The sequence below is a fragment of the Bubalus kerabau genome, chromosome 6 (genome assembly GCF_029407905.1).
Source record: "Bubalus kerabau isolate K-KA32 ecotype Philippines breed swamp buffalo chromosome 6, PCC_UOA_SB_1v2, whole genome shotgun sequence".
Classification (NCBI taxonomy): domain Eukaryota; kingdom Metazoa; phylum Chordata; class Mammalia; order Artiodactyla; family Bovidae; genus Bubalus; species Bubalus kerabau.
The window spans coordinates 11,679,859-11,700,096 of NC_073629.1; the positions used below are offsets into that span (position 1 = coordinate 11,679,859).

The 20,238-nt window shown below is 39.1% G+C and overlaps 1 protein-coding gene across 1 annotated transcript in view; it reads left to right on the forward strand.

The window, feature by feature from the left end:
* The window catches only part of SPTA1 (spectrin alpha, erythrocytic 1), an 87,036-nt gene that overhangs the window by 30,981 nt on the left and 35,817 nt on the right, over positions 1 to 20,238 (forward strand). The window contains exons 16-24 of the mRNA XM_055586758.1: positions 3,644 to 3,887; positions 5,867 to 5,989; positions 10,377 to 10,594; positions 10,959 to 11,051; positions 12,814 to 12,951; positions 14,344 to 14,495; positions 15,126 to 15,312; positions 16,595 to 16,696; positions 17,705 to 17,796. Of these exons, the coding sequence (XP_055442733.1) occupies positions 3,644 to 3,887; positions 5,867 to 5,989; positions 10,377 to 10,594; positions 10,959 to 11,051; positions 12,814 to 12,951; positions 14,344 to 14,495; positions 15,126 to 15,312; positions 16,595 to 16,696; positions 17,705 to 17,796 (1,349 nt within the window). The remainder of the gene's footprint in view (positions 1 to 3,643; positions 3,888 to 5,866; positions 5,990 to 10,376; positions 10,595 to 10,958; positions 11,052 to 12,813; positions 12,952 to 14,343; positions 14,496 to 15,125; positions 15,313 to 16,594; positions 16,697 to 17,704; positions 17,797 to 20,238) is intronic.

A 20,238-nucleotide genomic window follows, 5' to 3' on the forward strand; every position in this document is an offset into this window, starting at 1 on the left:
CCAACTCTAACATCCATACATGACTACTGGAAAAACCATATCCTTGACTAGACGGACATTTGTTGGCAAAGTAATGTCTCTGCTTTTCAATATGCTATCTAGGTTGGTCATAACTTTCCTTCCAAGGAGTAAGCGTCTTTTAATTTCATGGCTGCAGCCACCATCTGCAGTGATTTTGGAGCCCAGAAAAATAAAGTCTGACACTGTTTCCCCATCTATTCCCATGAAGTGATGGGACCAGATGCCATGATCTTTGTTTTCTGAATGTTGAGCTTTAGGCCAACTTTTTCACTCTCCACTTTCACTTTCATCAAGAGGCTTTTGAGTTCCTCTTCACTTTCTGACATAAGGGTGGTGTCATCTGCATATCTGAGGTTATATATGTTTCTCCCGGCAATCTTGATTCCAGCTTCTGCTTCTTCCAGCCCAGCGTTTCTCATGATGTACTCTGCATATAAGTTAAGATAGCAGGGTGACAATATACAGCTTTGACGTACTCCTTTTCCTCTTTGGAACCAGTCTGTTGTTCCATGTCCAGTTCTAACTGTTGCTTCCTGACCTGCATACCGGTTTCTCAAGAGGCAGGTCAGGTGGTCTGGTATTCCCATCTTTTTCAGAATTTTCCACAGTTTATTGTGATCCACACAGTCAAAGGCTTTGGCATAGTCAATAAAGCAGAAATAGATGTTTTTCTGGAACTCTCTTGCTTTTTCCATGATCCAGCGGATGTTGGAAATTTGATCTCTGGTTCCTCTGCCTTTTCTAAAACCAGCTTGAACTTTTGGAATTTCACGGTTCACATATTGCTGAAGCCTGGCTTGGAGAATTTGAGCATTACTTTACTAGCATGTGAGATGAGTGCAATTGTGCGGTAGTTTGAGCATTCTTTGGCATTGCCTTTCTTTGGGATTGAAATGAAAACTGACCTTTTCCAGTCCTGTGGCCACTGCTGAGTTTTCCAAATTTGCTGGCATATTGAGTGCAGCACTTTCACAGTATCATCTTTCAGGATTTGAAATAGTTCAACTGGAATTCCATCACCTCCCCCAGCTTTGTTCGTAATGATGCTTTCTAAGGCCCACTTGACTTCACATTCCAGGATGTCTGGCTCACACCATCGTGATTATCTTGGTCGTGAAGATCTTTTTTGTACAGTTCTTCTGTGTATTCCTGCCAACTCTTCTTAATATCTTCTGCTTCTGTTAGGTCCATGCCATTTCTGTCCTTTATCGAGCCCATCTTTGCATGAAATATTCCCTTGATATCTCTAATTTTCTTGAAGAAATCTCTAGTCTTTCCTATTCTGTTTTTTTCATCTATTTCTTTGCATTGGTCGCTCAGGAAGGCTTTCTTATCTCCTTGCTATTCTTTGGAACTCTGCATGCAGATGCTATATCTTTCCTTTTCTCCTTTGCTTTTCACTTCTCTTCTTTTCCCAGCTATTTGTAAGGCCACCTCAGACAGCTATTTTGCTTTTTTGCATTTCTTTTCCATCTGGATGGTCCTGTACAATGTCATGAACCTCAGTCCATAGTTCATCAGGCACTCTATCAGGTCTAGTCCCTTAAATCTACTTCTCACTTCCACTGTATAATCATGAGGTATTTGATTTAGATCATACCTGAATGGTCTAGTGGTTTTCCCTACTTTTTTTCAATTTCAGTCTGAATTTGGCAATAAGGAGTTCATGATCTGAGCCAAGCCAGCTCCTGGTCTTGATTTTGTTGACTGTAGAAAGCTCCTCCATCTTTGGCTGCAAAGAATATAATCAATCTGATTTCGGTGTTGACCATCTGGTGATGTCCATGCGTAGAGTCTTCTCTTGTGTTGTTGGAAGAGGGTGTTTGCTATGACCAGTGCATTTTCTTGGCAAAACTCTATTAGTCTTTGCCCTGCTTCATTCCGTATTCCAAGGCCAAATTTCCCTGTTACTCCAGGTGTTTCTTGACTTCCTACTTTTGCATTCCAGTCCCCTATAATGAAAAGGACATATTTTGGGGGTGTTAGTTCTAAAAAGTCTTGTAGATCTTCATAGAACCGTTCAACTTCAGCTTCTTCAGTGCTACTGGTTGGGGCATTACGATATTGAATGGTTTGCCTTGGAAACGAACAGAGATCATTCTGTCATTTTTGAGATTGCATCTGAATGAGATCATTTCATTTCAGACTCTTTTGTTGTCCATGATGGCTACTCCATTTCTTCTAAGGGATTCCTGCCCACAGAGGTAGATATAATGGTTATCTTAGTTACATTCACCCATTTCAGTCCATTTTATTTCACTGATTCCTAGAATATCGACATTCATTTTTGTCATCTCAAATAGTACAGTGGTACCATAATCATGACAATTATGATGCTTTAAAATCATTCTATTATACAATGATGTTTTTCAAAGTTAAACTGTCCTAAGAGATGAGAACAGTTGGCTAGTAGAAGATTTTAATTTTAACTCTCTATGGAGTCTTTAATTCTTTATTGAGAAGTGAGTATACACTTTAAGAAGCTATTGATGATCATTGGTTTGTTCCAAATAGAGGAGAGATAGATCAAACCCCGTGTAGGTTGAGCACAGAATGACAAACTAGGATAAGTAAAACCAATACCTGCTATACATACGTCTTTTAGAATAACTTCTTTTATCATCAACTGCCCATCCCAACAACAAAATGAAACAAGCAGAAAAACAAAACTTCTGGGTACTGTGCTACTGCTAGACAGTCATAGTTGACCTCGTTAATAAAGATGAAATGAATCTCTTGTATCTATTTTACTGTGCAGTAATATGATTAAAATTTTATTTCTAGGAAGATTCTTCAAACTTCTGCTTCTGTTTTTCTCCTTTCTCATGTATAAGTCAAATGGGAACAGTTATTTCCTTAGATTTGTACAACCAGTAGCCAAATAAAAGCCTTTGAATTTATCTTTTTGGGGTTCTGACACTTGTCTTGTAGAGCCATATTTCATCTCACAGGCATTGTTCCTGCTCTGCAACAAACAATAATAGCTCTTTATAAAGGACAAGAAAGGAGTTGGAAGGGGGATTGAGATAGAAAAAGCCTCCTACTCTCTTCTTTGGGGCCTCGATTTAGCAACACTCCCAGTCAAAGAAGGCTTTGTAGTTCTGGTTTCCCTGATTTCTCTGGTGCCCTCTATAAATATTTTGTCCTTTCTAGCACATGACTTTGGGGCTTCCCAGTGGCTCAGTGGTAAAGAATCCACCTGCCAATGCAGGAGATGTGGGTTTGATACCTGGGTGGGGGGGATCCCCTAGAGAAGGAAATGACATCCATTCCAATATTCTTGCCTGAGAAATTCCATGGATAGAGGAGCCTGGTGGGCTACAGTCCAAGGTATTGAAAAAGAGCCAGACATGATTTAAAAACCACATGTTATTTCAGAACTATTTTTCTATAAATAGCTTTTGGCATAGTGAACTGGTTCTTAGTGTAGCAACTTCTCCCACTCTATTTCACTGATTTGATTTAGAAGTTTAAACACAAGCACATATGGGAGCTGATTCTCCTTATCACTCCCTGCCCAACACCAACCCCCCACCCCCACCCCAGATACCAGATACCAAACTCTCATTCTTTTCTTACTAAATGATGGAACTTTCTGACCCCCATTCTATTTCTCCCTTAGGATCAGGTGGACACCCTCACAGACCTGGTGACATATTTTGAAGAAATCATCCATCCCGATGCTGGGAACATACGGGAAAGGCAGGAGTACCTGGTATCCCGGTTTGAAGCCCTGAAGGAGCGACTGGCCTACCGGAAGAATAAGCTCATTGACCTTTTCCACCTGTACCAGATCCAAAGAGATACAGAGGATGAGGAGGCCTGGATCCAAGAGACAGAACCCTCAGTGGCTTCCACCTACCTTGGTTAGTAAGTCATACAGCACCAGCAGGCAGAGCCAGAACAAGAAGACCAAGGTCTACAGATGGTTTGAAAGATCAGGGGCACAGTAACTAAGTTTATGCTCAGCTTTTTCCCCTTAGACACTTGAAAAATTTTCAAGCTTTCAAAGACAAAAAAAAAGATTTTATAAAAATTTATATGAGAAGTTTACCTCCTAAAACCAAACATGAAGAATGCCACAGATTTAAGGTCTCTGGGAAGAGCTAAAGTATGACCAACTTTTTGCTACTTGCTCTAACTTAAGTTATTGTTAAGGTCCTTGGCTGAGTGGTCATGGTTAATGTTTGAGGTACCAAGTGTTTCTGTCTATGTTGTCAGTAGTTCCCTTTTATAAGGGGAGTTTTCACAAGGATATATTAATATAACAGCTATTACAAAGATAAAAGGAATGAAACAGCAGATATAGTACATTTTTTTTCCTTTTGAAGCTATTGGTTTACCATTGTTAAAGCCAGGACACTTGCATTGAAATAGGTAAAAAAGTGCACACAGATATAATGTAAACTTAATTTACATATATTGGTTACATCTGTGAGAGACTGGACCATGATAACAGGAGGAACTAGTCTGGGAAAACTTCCTAGAAGATAAAATGTATCTTTGAAGGGTAGATGAGCATAGAGATTTGCAGACATTTAGTGTGAAGTATACAGAAAATGAAGATAATGGCATCCAGTCCCATCACTACATGGGAAATAGATGGGGAAACAGTGGAAACAGTGTCAGACTTTATTTTTCTGGGCTCCAAAATCACTACAGATGGTGACTGCAGCCATGAAGTTAAAAGACACTTACTCCTTGGAAGGAAAGTTATGACCAACCTAGATAGCATATTGAAAAGCAGAGACATTACTTTGCCAACAAAGGTTCGTCTAGTCAAGGCTATGGTTTTTCCTGTGGTCATGTATGGATGTGAGAGTTGGACTGTGAAGAAGGCTGAGTGTCGAAGAATTGATGCTTTTGAACTGTGGTGTTGGAGAAGACTCTTGAGAGTCCCTTGGACTGCAAGGAGATCCAACCAGTCCATTCTGAAGGAGATCAGCCCTGGGATTTCTTTGGAAGGAATGATGCTAAAGCTGAAACTCCAGTACTTTGGCCACCTCATGTGAAGAGTTGACTCATTGGAAAAGACTCTGATGCTGGGAGGGATTGGGGGCAGGAGGAGAAGGGGACAACAGAGGATGAGATGGCTGGACTGCATCACTGACTCAATGGACGTGAGTCTGAGTGAACTCCGGGAGTTGGTGTTGGACAGGGAGGCCTGGCGTGCTGCGATTCATGGGGTTGCAAAGAGTCGGACACGACTGAGTGACTAATCTGATCTGATCTGATACAGAAGAAAATTTTGGAAGAAAGAGAGGTGAAGCTTGGGTGGGAGACAGGGAGGATGAAGTAGCTGGAGCCAGAGACTTTAGAAGGAGGAGGAAATTAATACGATGTAGTTTTTATTGTGTGTTTGTTAATGTTAACCAATGGTGTTAACCTTTTGTAAATTATTTCTAATCCTTACAAAGAAAATGGCAGAACAGTTATTATTAGTTTAGAGGATTTAATAACTTACTGGTACTCATAGAAATTAGTAAGAGGAAGAGCCTGCTTTTTATACTACAGTGTGTTGAAAGAAATTGGTTGCATGATATATTGAAAGTTTGAGCTGAAGGGTTACTTGCCTTTCTACCTATCATCCAAAGAGAAGAGTGATGTATTCCTCATTTTTTGTAGAATAATAAATTGAAATTCCTTAGTATAAAGAGGCAAGGGAAAGAACAAATCCAAGCAGAGGTAATTAATTCAGACAATGTAAATTTTAGGAAGCCTGCTTAATGAATTCAATGGGAAGAACTTGTAGGTCCAAGAGTTAAAAGGAAATAGAATAACATCTTCTTATTCTGTGTACTGCAACAATGACCTTGAATTTTTTTATTTTTTTTTTAATCTCTAGGCAAAGACCTGATTACCTCCAAGAATCTTCTGAACAGACACCATGTCATCCAGGCTAATATTGCCAGCCATGAGCCAAGCATCCAAATGATTACAAAGAAGGGAAACAAAATGATAGAGGAAGGCATGTATGATTCAAATTTAAATGACCTGCCACCATTTTGCCAAATTTATGGAAAGAAGTTTTTCTAACTTTAGAGCTTCATTCCTTTGTCTACATTGATGCTTTTACCTGTATAATTTTCCTTTTAGGTGAAGTTTCTCTAACATTTCCTCATAGTGAAGTCCTGCTAATAATAGATTCTCTGGGCTTTTTCTTTGATCTAAAATATTTACTTTTGCCTCCATTTTTGAAACACATTTTCACTGGATATAAAATTATTGTTTGACTGTGTCTTTAAGTATTTTAAAGATGCTGCTGCACATCTTCTAACTTGCATAGTTTCTGGTGAGAAGCCTGCTCTCATTCCTGTTTTTGCTCTTTTGTATGTAATGTCTTCTTTCTTCTGATTGTTTAAAGCTTTTTATCACTGACTTTTACCAACTTGGTGTAGTTTTCTTTGTTTCTGCAAAGATCCAGAACTTCTTGGATATGCTTTATTTTGATCTTCCAGGGAAGCTTTTATTCTGGAACTAATTTAGAGGATTCAGTTCAGTTCAGTTCAGTTGCTCAGTCGTGTCTGACTCTTTGAGACCCCATGAGTCGCAGCACACCAGGCGTCCCTGTCCATCACCAACTCCAGGATTTCATTCAAACTCATGTCCATCGAGTCAGTGATGCCATCCAGCCATCTCATCCTCTGTCGTCCCCTTCTCCTCCTGCCCTCAATCCCTCCCAGCATCAGAGTCTTTTCCAATGAGTCAACTCTTCTCATGAGGTAGCCAAAGTACTAGAGTTTCAGCTTTAGCATCAGTCCTTCCAAAGAACACCCAGGGCTGATCTCCTTCAGAATGGACTGGTTGGATCTCCTTGCAGTCCAAGGGACTCTCAAGAGTCTTCTCCAATACCACAGTTCAAAAGCATCAATTCTTCAGTGCTCAGCCTTCTTCACAGTCCAACTCTCACATCCATACATGACCACAGGAAAAACCATAGCCTTGACTAGATGGACCTTTGTTGGCAAAGCAATGTCTCTGCTTTTCAATATGCTATCTAGGTTGGTCATAACTTTCCTTCCAAGGAGTAAGTGTCTTTTAATTTCATGGCTGCAGTCACCATCTTTAGTGATTTTGGAGCCCAGAAAAATAAAGTCTGACACTGTTTCCCCATCTATTCCCATGAAGTGATGGGACCAGATGCCATGATGTTAGTTTTCTGAATGTTGAGCTGTAAGCCAACCTTCTCACGCTCCTCTTTCACTTTCATCAAGAAGCTTTTTAGTTTCTCCTCACTTTCTGCCATAAAGGTGGTGTCATCTGCATATCTGAGGTTATTGATATTTCTCCCAGAATCTTGATTCCAACTTGTGCTTCTTCCAGCCCACAGTTTCTCATGATGTACTCTGCATATAAGTTAAATAAGATCATGAACTCCTTATTGCCAAATTCAGACTTAAATTGAAGAAAGTAGGGAAAACCACTAGACCATTCAGGTATGACCTAAATCAAATCCCTTATGATTATACAGTGAAAGTGAGAAATATATTTAAGGGATGAGATCTGATAGATAGAGTGCCTGATGAACTATGGACGGCAGTTCGTGACATTGTACAGGAGACAGGGATCAAGACCATCGCCATAGAAAAGAAATTCAAAGAAGCAAAATGGCTGTCTGAGGTGGCCTTACAAATAGCCGGGAAAAGAAGAGAAGCAAAAAGCAAAGGAGAAAAGGAAAGATAAGCATCTGCATACAGAGTTCCAAAGAATAGCAAGAAGAGATAAGAAAGCCTTTCTCAGGGATCAATGCAAAGAAATAGAGGAAAACAACAGAATGGTAAAGACTAGAGATTTCTTCAAGAAAATTAGAGATACCAAGGGAACATTTCATGCAAAGATGGGCTCGATAAAGGACAGAAATGGTATGGACTTAAGAGAAGAAGAAGATATTAAGAAGAGGTAGCAAGAATACACAGAAGAACTGCACAAAAAAGATCTTCACGGCCAAGATAATCACGATGGTGTGATCACTGACCTAGAGCCAGACATTCTGGAATGTGAAGTCAAGTGGGCCTTAGAAAGCATCACTACGAACAAAACTAGTGGAGGTGATGGAATTCCAGTTGAGCTATTCCAAATCCTGAAAGATGATGCTGTGAAAGTGCTACAGTCAATATGCCAGCAAATTTGGAAAACGCAACAGTGGCCACAGGACTGGAAAACATTAGTTTTCCTTCCAATCCCAAAGAAAGGCAATGCCAAACAATGCTCAAACTACTGAACAACTGCACTCATCTCCCACGCTGGTAAAGTAATGCTCAAAATTCTCCAAGCCAGGCTTTAGCAATACGCGAACCGTGAACTTACTGATGTTCAAGCTGGTTTTAGAAAAGGCAGAGGAACCAGAGATCAAATTGCCAACATCTGCTGGGTCTTGAAAAAGCAAGAGAGTTCCAGAAAAACATCTATTTCTGCTTTGTTGAGTATGCCAAAGCCTTTGACTCTGTGGATCACAATAAACTGTGGAAAAATCTGAAAAAGATGGGAATGCCAGACCACCTGACCTGCCTCTTGAGAAACCTGTATGCAGGTCAGGAAGCAACAGTTAGAATTGGACATTGAACAACAGACTTGTTCCAAATTTAGAGGATTAGTCTAAATTAGTCTAAATCTAGATAGTGTGCTCAGAAGGGTTGTACCTTGTACCTTATAATACCATGTATCATAATATCTTTCCACTTTGCAAAACATTTATCTGTTGTCTCATTTGGCTAACCTACTGTGTTCATGGTCTCTTTTCCACTGGCTGCAGGGCTGTAGTTCCTCTTGTTTCTGTTGTCTGCTCTCTGGTGCGTGAGGTTGGTCTAGGGGTTTGTTATAGGCTTCCTGGTGGGAGGGACTGGTGCCTGCACTTTGGTTGGTAGAGCTGAGTCTTTTCCCTCTGTTGAGCAGGGCCACATCAGGTGTTGTGTTTTGGCATGTCTGTGAGCTTAGTATGACTTTAGTCAACTTGCTTTTGCTGATGGGTGGTGCTGTATTCCTCTTGCTGATTGTTTGGTGAGAGTTGTCATGCATTTGATGCCTGTAGGCAGTTGGGTGGAGCTGGAGCCATGTCCAGATAGATGCCACCGAGGGACCAGGAGGCATCAGACCAGCAGTTGAAACTGGAATATGATATCACAACTGTGGCTAGGGACATACCAGCATCACATATGCTCAAAAAGGGCAATTTTGACCACTATATGTCTTTCTACTTTGCTTCTGCAAGTTGTTTCAGGTGTATGCAACTCTTTGTGATCGCATGGACCATAGACTCTCTAGGGAATTTTCTTGACCCAAAGATTGAATTCATGTCTCCTGCATTGGCAGGCGGGTTCTTTACCACTAGCAGCACCTGGGAAGCCCATATCTTTCCACTTTGCTGGGAGCTAATTTTAAGTATTCACAACACTTTGTGGTCCTTAGGAGTTTTTTGGTCTACTTCTTTCCAGTCTTATTTTTTTTTTTCCCCTTTAAGAGTTTCCTGGTACATTTCTGCCAAGGAATAATCAGTTAAATACTTCAAGGGACTTTTGCAAATTTCCAAAACACCCTCCCTGGTACAGCAGTCTAGTCAGTATTCTGCTCCACAAGTTCTAGTTATCTTGTCTTCCCTCAGCTCTGATGTCTGTCTCAGCATGTTGTGATTGCTATTGATAGTTATATAGTTCTATAGTGCTAATCCTTTTAACACTACAGTGTATACACTGCCCCAGGCCTGAGCTGTGGCATTCATAAAGGCATAGCTCGTTCTTTCCCTTCTCTCAGGAGTCACACTCTTTTGTCTATTGTCTGAAAATCATTATATCTTACAGTCTGTCCTATTTCCTAGTTTTTTAGGGTAAGAGAATAATTCTTGTAGTAATAAATCCTTTAGGGGCAGAAATGAAAATCTGCTGGTTGATTTTTGCCAACACTTCACTGTATTTTCTTGATTTATCTGTGGGGATGTTCACCAAATTCTGAAAATGTACTTAGCATGATCTAAGGAAAAATTTTGATTCATTGATATTAAAAAACAAAAACAAAAAACCAGAAGTGAAAATTAGCTGATTTTTCTGTTTAGGCTAGAGAATGCAAGTTTTTAGTACTCTGAACAGTACCCACATATAGGTATTTTGTTTTCATTCCCTATATTAGAGATTGTACCTTCCAATTCACCACCATACACACACACTCTATCCCTCATTAACATCTACCAGTGCTTAATCTCACATATAACATTTCAATTCCTAGGAATTTAGGTAAAATGTCATATTGACTTCATGCAGCATGATCCTCATGGCTCCTTTTTTCTCTCCCAGGTTACCAAAAAGATTAAAGTATAGTGGACATTAATGAGGGTAACACTCTCCTTTTCTATAACTACCTCATAGGACACTTTGCTGCAGAAGATGTGGCCTCTAGGGTCAAGAGTTTGAATAAGAATATGGAATCTCTCCAGGCTCGAGCTACTAGACGGCAGAATGATCTTGAAGCCAATGTCCAATTCCAGCAGTACTTAGTTGATCTGCATGAAGCAGAAGCATGGATTAGAGAGAAGGAACCTATAGTAGACAACACTAACTACGGGGCAGATGAAGAAGCAGCTGGGGTAAGGAGGATATAGGGAAAGATATTGTATAATACTCAGCAAACTGGTACCAAATGTGTACCTAATTAGACTGTGTGATAGTGTTATGTTTTCTTAGATCATTTGGGGTTTCCAGAGTAATAACTTTTGGGCTTCCTCTGCTGGGATAATCTGAATTAACAAAAATCCCAAAAGATATGCCACATTTTCCTAATCCCATAGAAATCCATATTTCTTAGAGATTATCTAACCCCCAAAATGAATGACCAGACATCTTGCAAATTTAGTATCTTTTAATAAGAATGAGGACAATAAGTATATCATAAAACAAGTTTAGTGTTCTTCCTATATCTGCTTCTGATGATTTTCCCATCAACAAATTCAGGCTCTTCTAAAGAAGCATGAGGCCTTTCTAGTGGATCTGAAGGCTTTTGGAAACAGTATGCAAGCTCTTCGGGATCAAGCAGAAGCCTGCCAGGTAAGAAGGACTCAAGTATAACAAGAATCACATTCTCCACTGCAGAGGAAAAGGAATTGTCGCCAGTTTTTATTTTACATATTCTAGGAAGCAATTGCATCAGAAAATACTGTCTTGTAATCTTTAGGCAGGCACTGTAGCATCTTTGTAGCATCTACAGAGATTCAGAGCAAAAGAATTTCTCAATAAGTGTTATAATTTGTTCATTGGTATATTTTTGTTTCCTTTTTCCTTTTATATTTCCATTTTCCTTTCTTTTACTTCTTTTATTCATATCTCTCCTTTTTATGTTCCTTCCTTTCTTAGTTATTTTTTATACCAACATGTATTAAATGTCTACCATGTGCAAGCATGAATAAAAGAATAATTCTGACTTGAAGGAAAGTTACAGTCTATTAGGTCATGAATTTTAACAAATAACATATGATAGATACATGAATGGGAAAAACAATCTCAAAGAAAGAAGCGTTCCATTCTCTTGATATTAGAATGCTGGAGGATAGGAAAACCTTCATAGCTGAGGCAAGTCAGTTTATCTGAATTCGTTTCGTAAGGGTGGTTTACTATGCAGATAAGGAGAAGATGGGTTCTTCTAGTGAACAATCTATAAGAGCAAATGCTCTGAAGCACAAAATAATCAAGAGTATTGTGAGAATGGCAAGACTGCAAGGTGAAAATAAGTGTCTGGAAGAGTGATGGAAGCAGAAATCAACTAAATGATATGGATGTTTCCTGAGTAGAGAGGAAAGAAAAAAGACACACTTTCACATTCAAGAAATTCTTTCTTATGAGGGGCTCTGAATCCATACACTGCAAGTAGAAAATACATAGGCTTAGAAAGAAAGAAAGTAAAGTCACTCAGTCGTGTCCGACTTTTTGCAACTCCATGGACTGTAGCCTACCAGGCTCCTCCCTCCATGGGATTCTCCAGGCAAGAGTACTGGAGTGGGTTGCCAGGCTTACTATGTCAATAAGTATTTACAGAGTTTAAGTGCTGTGCCTTCCTCAAGCTCTGCACAGTAGGTGCCTACATAAAAACAGGTGGATTTATGAATTGTAAGTTATGAGGAAATAGTACTTGAAGGATACAAAATCAGAGGGATATATAAGGGGAGGTATATCTTCACATCCCATCTGAAAAAGATGTGGGTCATTACTTATGAAGGGTGATTGTATTTGTTCATTCTCTCAGAGATAAAATATCTGGGGGAAATGAAAATCAGATGTATCATGGAGGGCAGGTTTCTTGCTAAAGAGAGAAACAAGATATTTGATCTAGGTTTATTTTCTCAAATATTAAAATTCTAGGCCCTCCCTGTGCTGTAGGCCATTCATCTCTAAAAAAAAAAAAGTCCACATTTGGTCCACAAAATACTTTAAAGACCTAGGGAATGGAGAAGGTGGTGAGAGAAGTGGATCTTTCACTTTCTCAATTTTCTGAAACATGGATTCATGCAGTCCTTTAATATCTGCTTAAGACTGGTGACTTAGAGCATTTAATATGTTTTTGACAAATTAAATTCTTACTTGCTCACTCTATATACATATTTCCCAGTCTGCCTGTCCCCTGAGAAGTGCTAAGATGAAATGATATTTCTAAAGATATCATATTGCAATAGCTCTGTTACTGGCATCCAGGTAAGAAGTTGTAACCAGGAGCTCCTCTCTCCTTTGGGTGCAGGAACAGCCCACTGTGGGTAGGTTGTACAGAAAGATCTTTCCTATGGGTGACTAGAATGTTCTTTTTCCTATTTTTGTTCAGGAACAACAAGCTGCACCTGTGGAGGTGGCTGCTCCAGAAGAGAGGGTTGTGGCCTTATATGACTTCGAGGCCCGCTGCTCCCTAGCAGTCACCATGAAGAAAGATGATGTCTTAACACTGCTCAGTTCCATCAGCAAGGTGACTTTTCTTTCTACTTTTCTCCCCATTGACAAGGTGGCTCTTGCAGTTGACTCTCCAACCCTGCCAGATATGGGTATATTTTAACCAGTCAGTATTTTTCTATTGCTCTCTCTCTCTTAAATAACCATAATTTATTGAGTAATATCATCCCTCCAGATATCGCTTAGGATCCTATACATATCTTTTGAGATTACAAAATACCGATTTCACACTTAACAAAGTGAGGACTCAAGGAGCTTAAGTAACTAGCCCAAAGACTTATAAGCCATGAGTGGCAATTCTATAATATGTTTACAGGATTAAAACTTGTCTCTTTGTCTCTGCTTGTTCCTATTCTGTGCAAGTGTTCCTAGTAATGGAAAAAATTGACTGAGCTTAAGAGGAGCCTGGTCAAGGAGAGGTTTTTTGTCAACTTGGTTTTTCTTTAGCCTTCATGACTGTGAGAATAGTAACAAAATATTGTCCAATATTTAAAATATATTTATCATAGGAGCTCACGTAAACATCAAGGTTCTAATGCACAGCACAGGGAGCTATATTCAATATCCTGTGGTAAAACATAATGGAAAAAATATTTTTTAAAAAAAGGTGTATATGTGTATAACTGAGTCACTTTGCTGTACAGCAGAGATTGTCACATCATTGTAAACCAACTACATTTCAATAAAAAAGTAAGAGTTCAAGTAACTTTTTAAATATTTTAATACTTCATTAATATTCATAAATTGAAAAGAAAAAAAAAGAGAGCTCAGGATTTTTCACTCTGAGGATAAATAATTTTGGGGGGAACCAAGATTGTCATTATCAAATAAGCTGTGTTCCAGTTGTCTTTTTCTTTTTGCTCAGTCTTCCCTATTTCACTACATTATTCTCTAAGGATATTAACTCCAGAGTGGTTAGTGTAGCAACATTCCTAAAAGACTGTGACAGTCAGGGAGATACTTAAGCATGAAGCATTCTTATAGGTGAATTTCAGGCAATGCACAATTTTTAGGGGCTCTAGGAGAAGGATGGGGAAAAGTTCTTATACAATACTCTCATACATAGATGCTCCACCCAGAAGTCTGGTTTAATTCTGTCCCTATAGGTTTTTTAAATGAATTTTTAGTAGACAAAATACCCTATCATGAAGAGAATGACCATTGGGTTTTGAAAACTTCCTCAAAGTTAAGGATCTAACATCAAATATCAGATTCCTTGATTTCAGAGACTTATCTCTGCAATTCCTGCAACTCCTGATTTATCTTCTTTGTAATATATAAAATTTATAAGCAGTTGTTTATTTCATCTCATCATCAGCTTGTCCCTTTGCCTAGAGACTCAGTTATGAGGGTTAAAACTTCTAAATGTGGCTTTTAAGGAAGGAGTGGGGATTTGCTCTTCCTTTAGGACTGGTGGAAAGTAGAAACTGATGATCACCAGGGCTTTGTGCCAGCTGTCTACGTGAGGAAACTAGCCCGTGATGAGTTTCCTATGCTCCCACAACGGAAGCGAGAAGAACCAGGCAACATCATCCAGCGCCAGGAACAGATTGAGAACCAGTAAGTTCTGGATGCTGGAGAACAGGACAGTGTTTGGCCAAACATCTCCGACTGGTCAAAGATACAACTCTTGATTCTATTATTTGTTAGATTAAAGATGCTTTTCAAATTCACAGATTTTAAGAGCTAAAAGTAAACAGCGTAATTCAAACCCTTTATTTTTTAAATGAGGAAAGGAAACTCCAGAACCATTATGTAAATTGCCCAAGGTCACACAATATTAGGGTCACATATTCTGACTCCCTGCCTGGCACTCTGTCAATCTTTCAAGCTTGTCAAAGGTCTTCTGACTCCCACGTGCACTTTGTGTGTATTACTATACAAGGCTATTTCCTATCCAGTTGTCAATAGGAATGTGAACTTTTCACTTCTAGAAAAAGACGAAGAGGTATTGTCAGTCACACTATTGGGACACTGACATTTTGACTGTTTTTAAATAGAAAGCTTGTGTCTCTCTGCTCTCAATGCTATTTTTCTTCCATCTTTATTTCCTCCTTTTTATTGTTCTTCTTTTGATTTTTCTTCCCTTTCCTTTTTGTCCTTTTATTCTCTCCCTTTCTTACCAGTACTCTTCCGTGTTTTCTGTTTCTTTTTTTCCACATTTTCCATTCTCTTTATTTCTCCACTCAGGTACCATTCCCTCCTGCATCGGGCAGACGAGCGCAGACGTCGTCTGTTGCAACGTTACAATGAGTTTTTGCTGGCCTATGAGGCAGGAGACATGCTGGACTGGATCCGAGAGAAAAAGGCAGAAAACACCGGGGTGGAATTAGATGATGTTTGGGAGTTACAGAAAAAGTTTGATGAGTTCCAAATGGTAAGAAAGAGCTGTCTCCTCTAGATAGCTTTCTGAGGATTTTCATCATTTCCTTTTACCTCATATCTCCTCCTAAGTAATCCCTTAATTTCATATTTGCTAAATATCCTCCCCAAAGCTGGAGAGTTCCATATTTAAAATATTTATCTAGGTATTACAAGTGGAAAGAAAATGCAGAGGAAACTAGTTACCTTGATTTTGTAGCCTGCAGTCCCTGTCACTCCTGCATCCTATTGGAAGTACTGGTCTTCCTGAATCTTTACAACTTATCCTGTACTGGCCTGTGATACTGATGCTCAGGTTGAGATTGGGTGTTGTAAGACTCTTGTAAGGTCTAATTATCGGGTAGAGGTTTGGATGGAAAGGTGGGAAGAACAATCTGACTTTACAGCCAGACAATTTCTAATTTTCTGCCTACCTAAAATCTTTTCAATCTCTTTTATTCTCTCAGATTTGTTCTATTATGTTAACTAGCAATTAGTATAAACTTCTCCCTTCTTTCCTTTCTCTTCTATATGATACTTTCCTTACACATGGAATTCAGAGCTGTACAAAGCTCTGAATATATATATATATATATATATATATATATATATATATATACACAGAAGGTAATGGCAGTATGCATATATATATATATATATATACACACACACACACACAGAAGGTAATGGCAGTATGGAGCTAGTTATGGGAAAGGTCAAAGGAAATAGTCTCTCTATATATAGAGAGAGAGAGAAGTAAGAGAAAGGGAAGGGTAAACAGGGTACAATTTATAAAAGAAAACTAAGAATAAGACTTACATGAGAAAACTCATTGAAAGGCCATTGTATCAAGAAATGAACAATATTGCCACTATAGACATAGTGGTGAGTTCCCTAGAGCTGTTTCTTACAACATATCTTAATGTAAGCAAATCATAACCCAGACAATGAAATTTTTCAGAAGGTGGAGAAATCTGTATTGGTAGTAAAAACTATTACCTGGCTCAGGTATAGACCCCTCTGATAGTATAATTTAATCAGGGAGAGATTTTTAAGAAATTTAAGGAAAGAGATCACTATATTTCATATAAATAACATTTTTAATAGCCACTGAGTATCAGGGAATTTAAAGATCCTCTTCTTTGTGGCAGATTGGAGGAGGGCAGTTTGTTGTTTATTACAAGTATGGTTAGCAATATGTTTTAATCTGTAGTCAAGTCAGGGCAAAGGTGAGCAGGCAAGAGTGAAAGATTTTTGAGGAGGGAATTTAAACTGCTTTGGTACATTTTCCCACTTAGGATTTGAAGACAAATGAGCCTCGACTGAGGGATATCAACAAGGTGGCTGATGATCTTCAATTTGAAGAGCTTCTGACACCAGAGGGAGCTCAAATACAGCAGGTAACTGTGACTCCTTCTTCCTCCTCACTACCAGGCTGAGTTTGGGGAACCTTCATCTCACTTAAAAATATTTAACTTCATATTCTGCAGATTAGCTAGAACATGAGGAAGGTAATTGCAGTAGAGAGCTAGCTATAGGAAAGGTCAAAGGAAATAGTCCAGATAGTCTAGCTGTGTATCCATCTTGTTGTTCAGCTGCTAAGTCATATGCATTTTAATCGATTCAAAAATCCTTAAATTGCCACACCTCCCCACACCATCACCATGAGAAATTCAGTGCTCAAATACGTGAATACAAAGATGATGCAGGTAAAGGAGCTATGATAGTGGGAAGTGATTAATCCAGAAAGTATACTGGATGAGATAGGCTCTGATAATATCTAATAAAAGAAGAATATAGGTAGTAGAGATGGAAGAGAAGGCATTTGAGACCTTATTCAAATTTGGACCTGTGGTTCCGTAAAATATGTCCGGAACTAATGGAATGTCTAGTCCAGTTATCTGAGTTATCATAAACCAGTGAGGATAAGCCCTGCCTTCTTTTATGGTAACTGATGTGGGGTAAGAGTGAGAAAGAATGTGCAAAGGAACAATTTTCTTACTCTTCACAGAAAATAGGGCTCTAAGAGACTGCCTGGTTTAATCATTTCAGGACACAAAAAAATACTAGAGCTCATAGAAAAAGGCAATGTCTTCTAGCTACCAAGGCAACAAGTCAAACTTACACTTCAGAGGTTGTAATGTAGTCTCTGGGTCAGCCAATATCAATTGATGTTCTAAGGTTGTTGGTTCCCACCTGGAACATCAATTTGGGAAGGAATGTGATCCCTTTTTTAACTGCATTGGCATAGCTGAGGCCCAAGCTCAAACTATCCAAGAAAGAAAGAAACCTGTGCAATTTCTAAAGGAGATAACATGAAAATAATCAGGATTTAAGCCTCATCTAATCTTCAGACACCACTAAGCTGAGTTAGATCTCTAGCTAAAGTCTGTGTCTGCCTTTTTCAGGAGTTGAATGCCCGCTGGAGGTCCTTGCAGAGGCTGGCAGAGGAACAGCGCCAGCTGCTGGGCAGTGCCCATGCTGTCCAGATGTTTCACAGGTGAGAATTTTAACCTTGAAAAGCAGTGCTGCTCTAAAACTAACTTAAGAACCACTGATTCTAATTGCTATAGTAGAACCATAGCTACTAGCTTAACCCTTCTTCCTGGATAAAATAGGAAATCAGATGCTTCAGTAGTAGGTAGATATCTCATTGGGCACATAGGCTACTCCAGACAACCAACTTCAGTTTTCTCATACCTAGGCTTGGGCCCTGGTACATTAATTAGCAGTTTATATATGTTTTCATGATAGTGAATGAAAACTGAAGTTGAAACAAGAGGTTTAAGTAATAACACATCTGAACTAGAAGTAGAGAGTAGAGGGAAACAAACATCACATTGACTTTAAGTGATGACTCAACAATTTTTTTTTTTTTTATGTCTGATTACCAAATCTCTATACTAAGAAACAGAATGCACAACTAAGTAAGCAAACTGACAACCAAACACCTTTGCTGTGTAAAAATGCATTGTTGAATATTCAGAGATGGGGAAAACTGAGAGGCAGACAAGTCTTTTTATTTAAAATGGTGTAAGGTTGCCTTGAGAACCCCATGAACAGTATGAAAAGGCAAATGATAGGCTACTAAAAGAGAAATGCCCCAGGTCGGTAAGTGCCCAATATGCTACTGGAGATAAGTGGATAAATAACTCCAGAAAGAATGAAGGGATGGAGCCAAAGCAAAAACAATACCCAGATGTGGATGTGACTGGTGACAGAAGCAAGGTCTGATGCTGTTAAGAGCAATATTGCATAGGAACCTGGAATGTTTGGTCCATGAATCGAGGCAAACTGGAAGTGGTCAAATAGGAGATGGCAAGACTGAACGATAACATTCTAGGAATCAGCGAACTAAAATGAACTGGAATGGGTGAATTTAACTCAGATGACCATTGTATCTACTACTGTGGGCAGGAATCCCTCAGAAGAAATGGAGTAGCCATCATGGTCAACAAAAGAGTCCAAAATGCAGTATTTGAATGCAATCTCAAAAATGACAGAATGATCTCTGTTCGTTTCCAAGGCAAACCATTCAATATCATGATAATCCAAGACTATGCCCCAACCAGTAATGCTGAAGAAGCTGACGTTGAACGGTTCTATGAAGACCTACAAGACTTTTTAGAACTAACACCCAAAAAAGATGTCCTTTTCATTATAGGGGACTGGAATGCAAAGTAGGAAGTCAAGAAACACCTGGGGTAACAGGGAAATTTGGCCTTGGAGTACAGAATGAAGCAGGGCAAAGGATAATAGTTTTGCCAAGAGAACGCACTGGTCATAGCAAATACCCTCTTCCAACAACACAAGAGAAGACTCTACACATGGACATCACCAGATGGTCAAAATCGAAATCAGGTTGATTATATTTTCTGCAGCCAAAGATGGAGAAGCTCTATACAGTCAGCAAAAACAAGACCAGGAGCTGAGTGTGGCTCAGATCATGAACTCCTTATTGTCAAATTCAGACTTAAATTGAAGAAAGTAGGGAAAACCACTAGACCATTCACATATGACCTAAATCAAATCCCTTATGATTATACAGTGGAAGTGAGAAATAGATTTAAGGGCCTAGACCTGATAGACAGAGTGCCTGATGAACTATTGACAGTGGTTTGGGACATTGTACAGGAGACAGGGATGAACCCATCCCCATGGAAAAGAAATTCAAAGAAGCAAAATGGCTGTCTGAGGTGGCCTTACAAATGGCTGTGAAAAGAAGAGAAGTAAAAGCAAAGGAGAAAAGGAAAGATATAGCATCTGAATGCAGAGTTCCAAAGAATAGCAAGAAGAGATAAGAAAGCCTTCTTTAGCGATCATTGCAAAGAAATAGAGGAAAACAACAGAATGGGAACAACTAGAGATTTCTTCAAGAAAATTAGGGATACCAAGGGAACATTTCATGCAACGATGGGCTCGATAAAGGACAGAAATGGTATGGACCTAACAGAAGCAGAAGATATTAAGAAGAGGTGGAAACAATACACAAAATAAATGTACAAAAAAGATCTTCATGACCCAGATAATCACGATGGTGTGATCACTCACCTAGAGCCAGACATCCTGGAATGTGAAGTCAAGTGGGCCTTAGAAAGCATCACTACGAAAAGCTAGTGGAGGTGATGGAATTCCAGTTGAGCTATTTCAAATCCTGAAAGATGATGCTGTGAAAGTGCTGCACTCAATATGCCAGCAAATTTGGAACTCAGCAGTGTCCACAGGACTGGAAAAGGTCAGTTTTCATTCCAATCCCAAAGAAAGGCAATAGCAAAGAATGCTCAAACTACCACACAACTGCACTCATCTCACACACTAGTAAAGTAATGCTCAAAATTCTCCAAGCCAGGCTTCAGCAATATGTGAACCGTGAACTTCCAGATGTTCAAGCTGGTTTTAGAAAAGGCAGAGGAACCAGAGATCAAATGGCAACATCCACTGG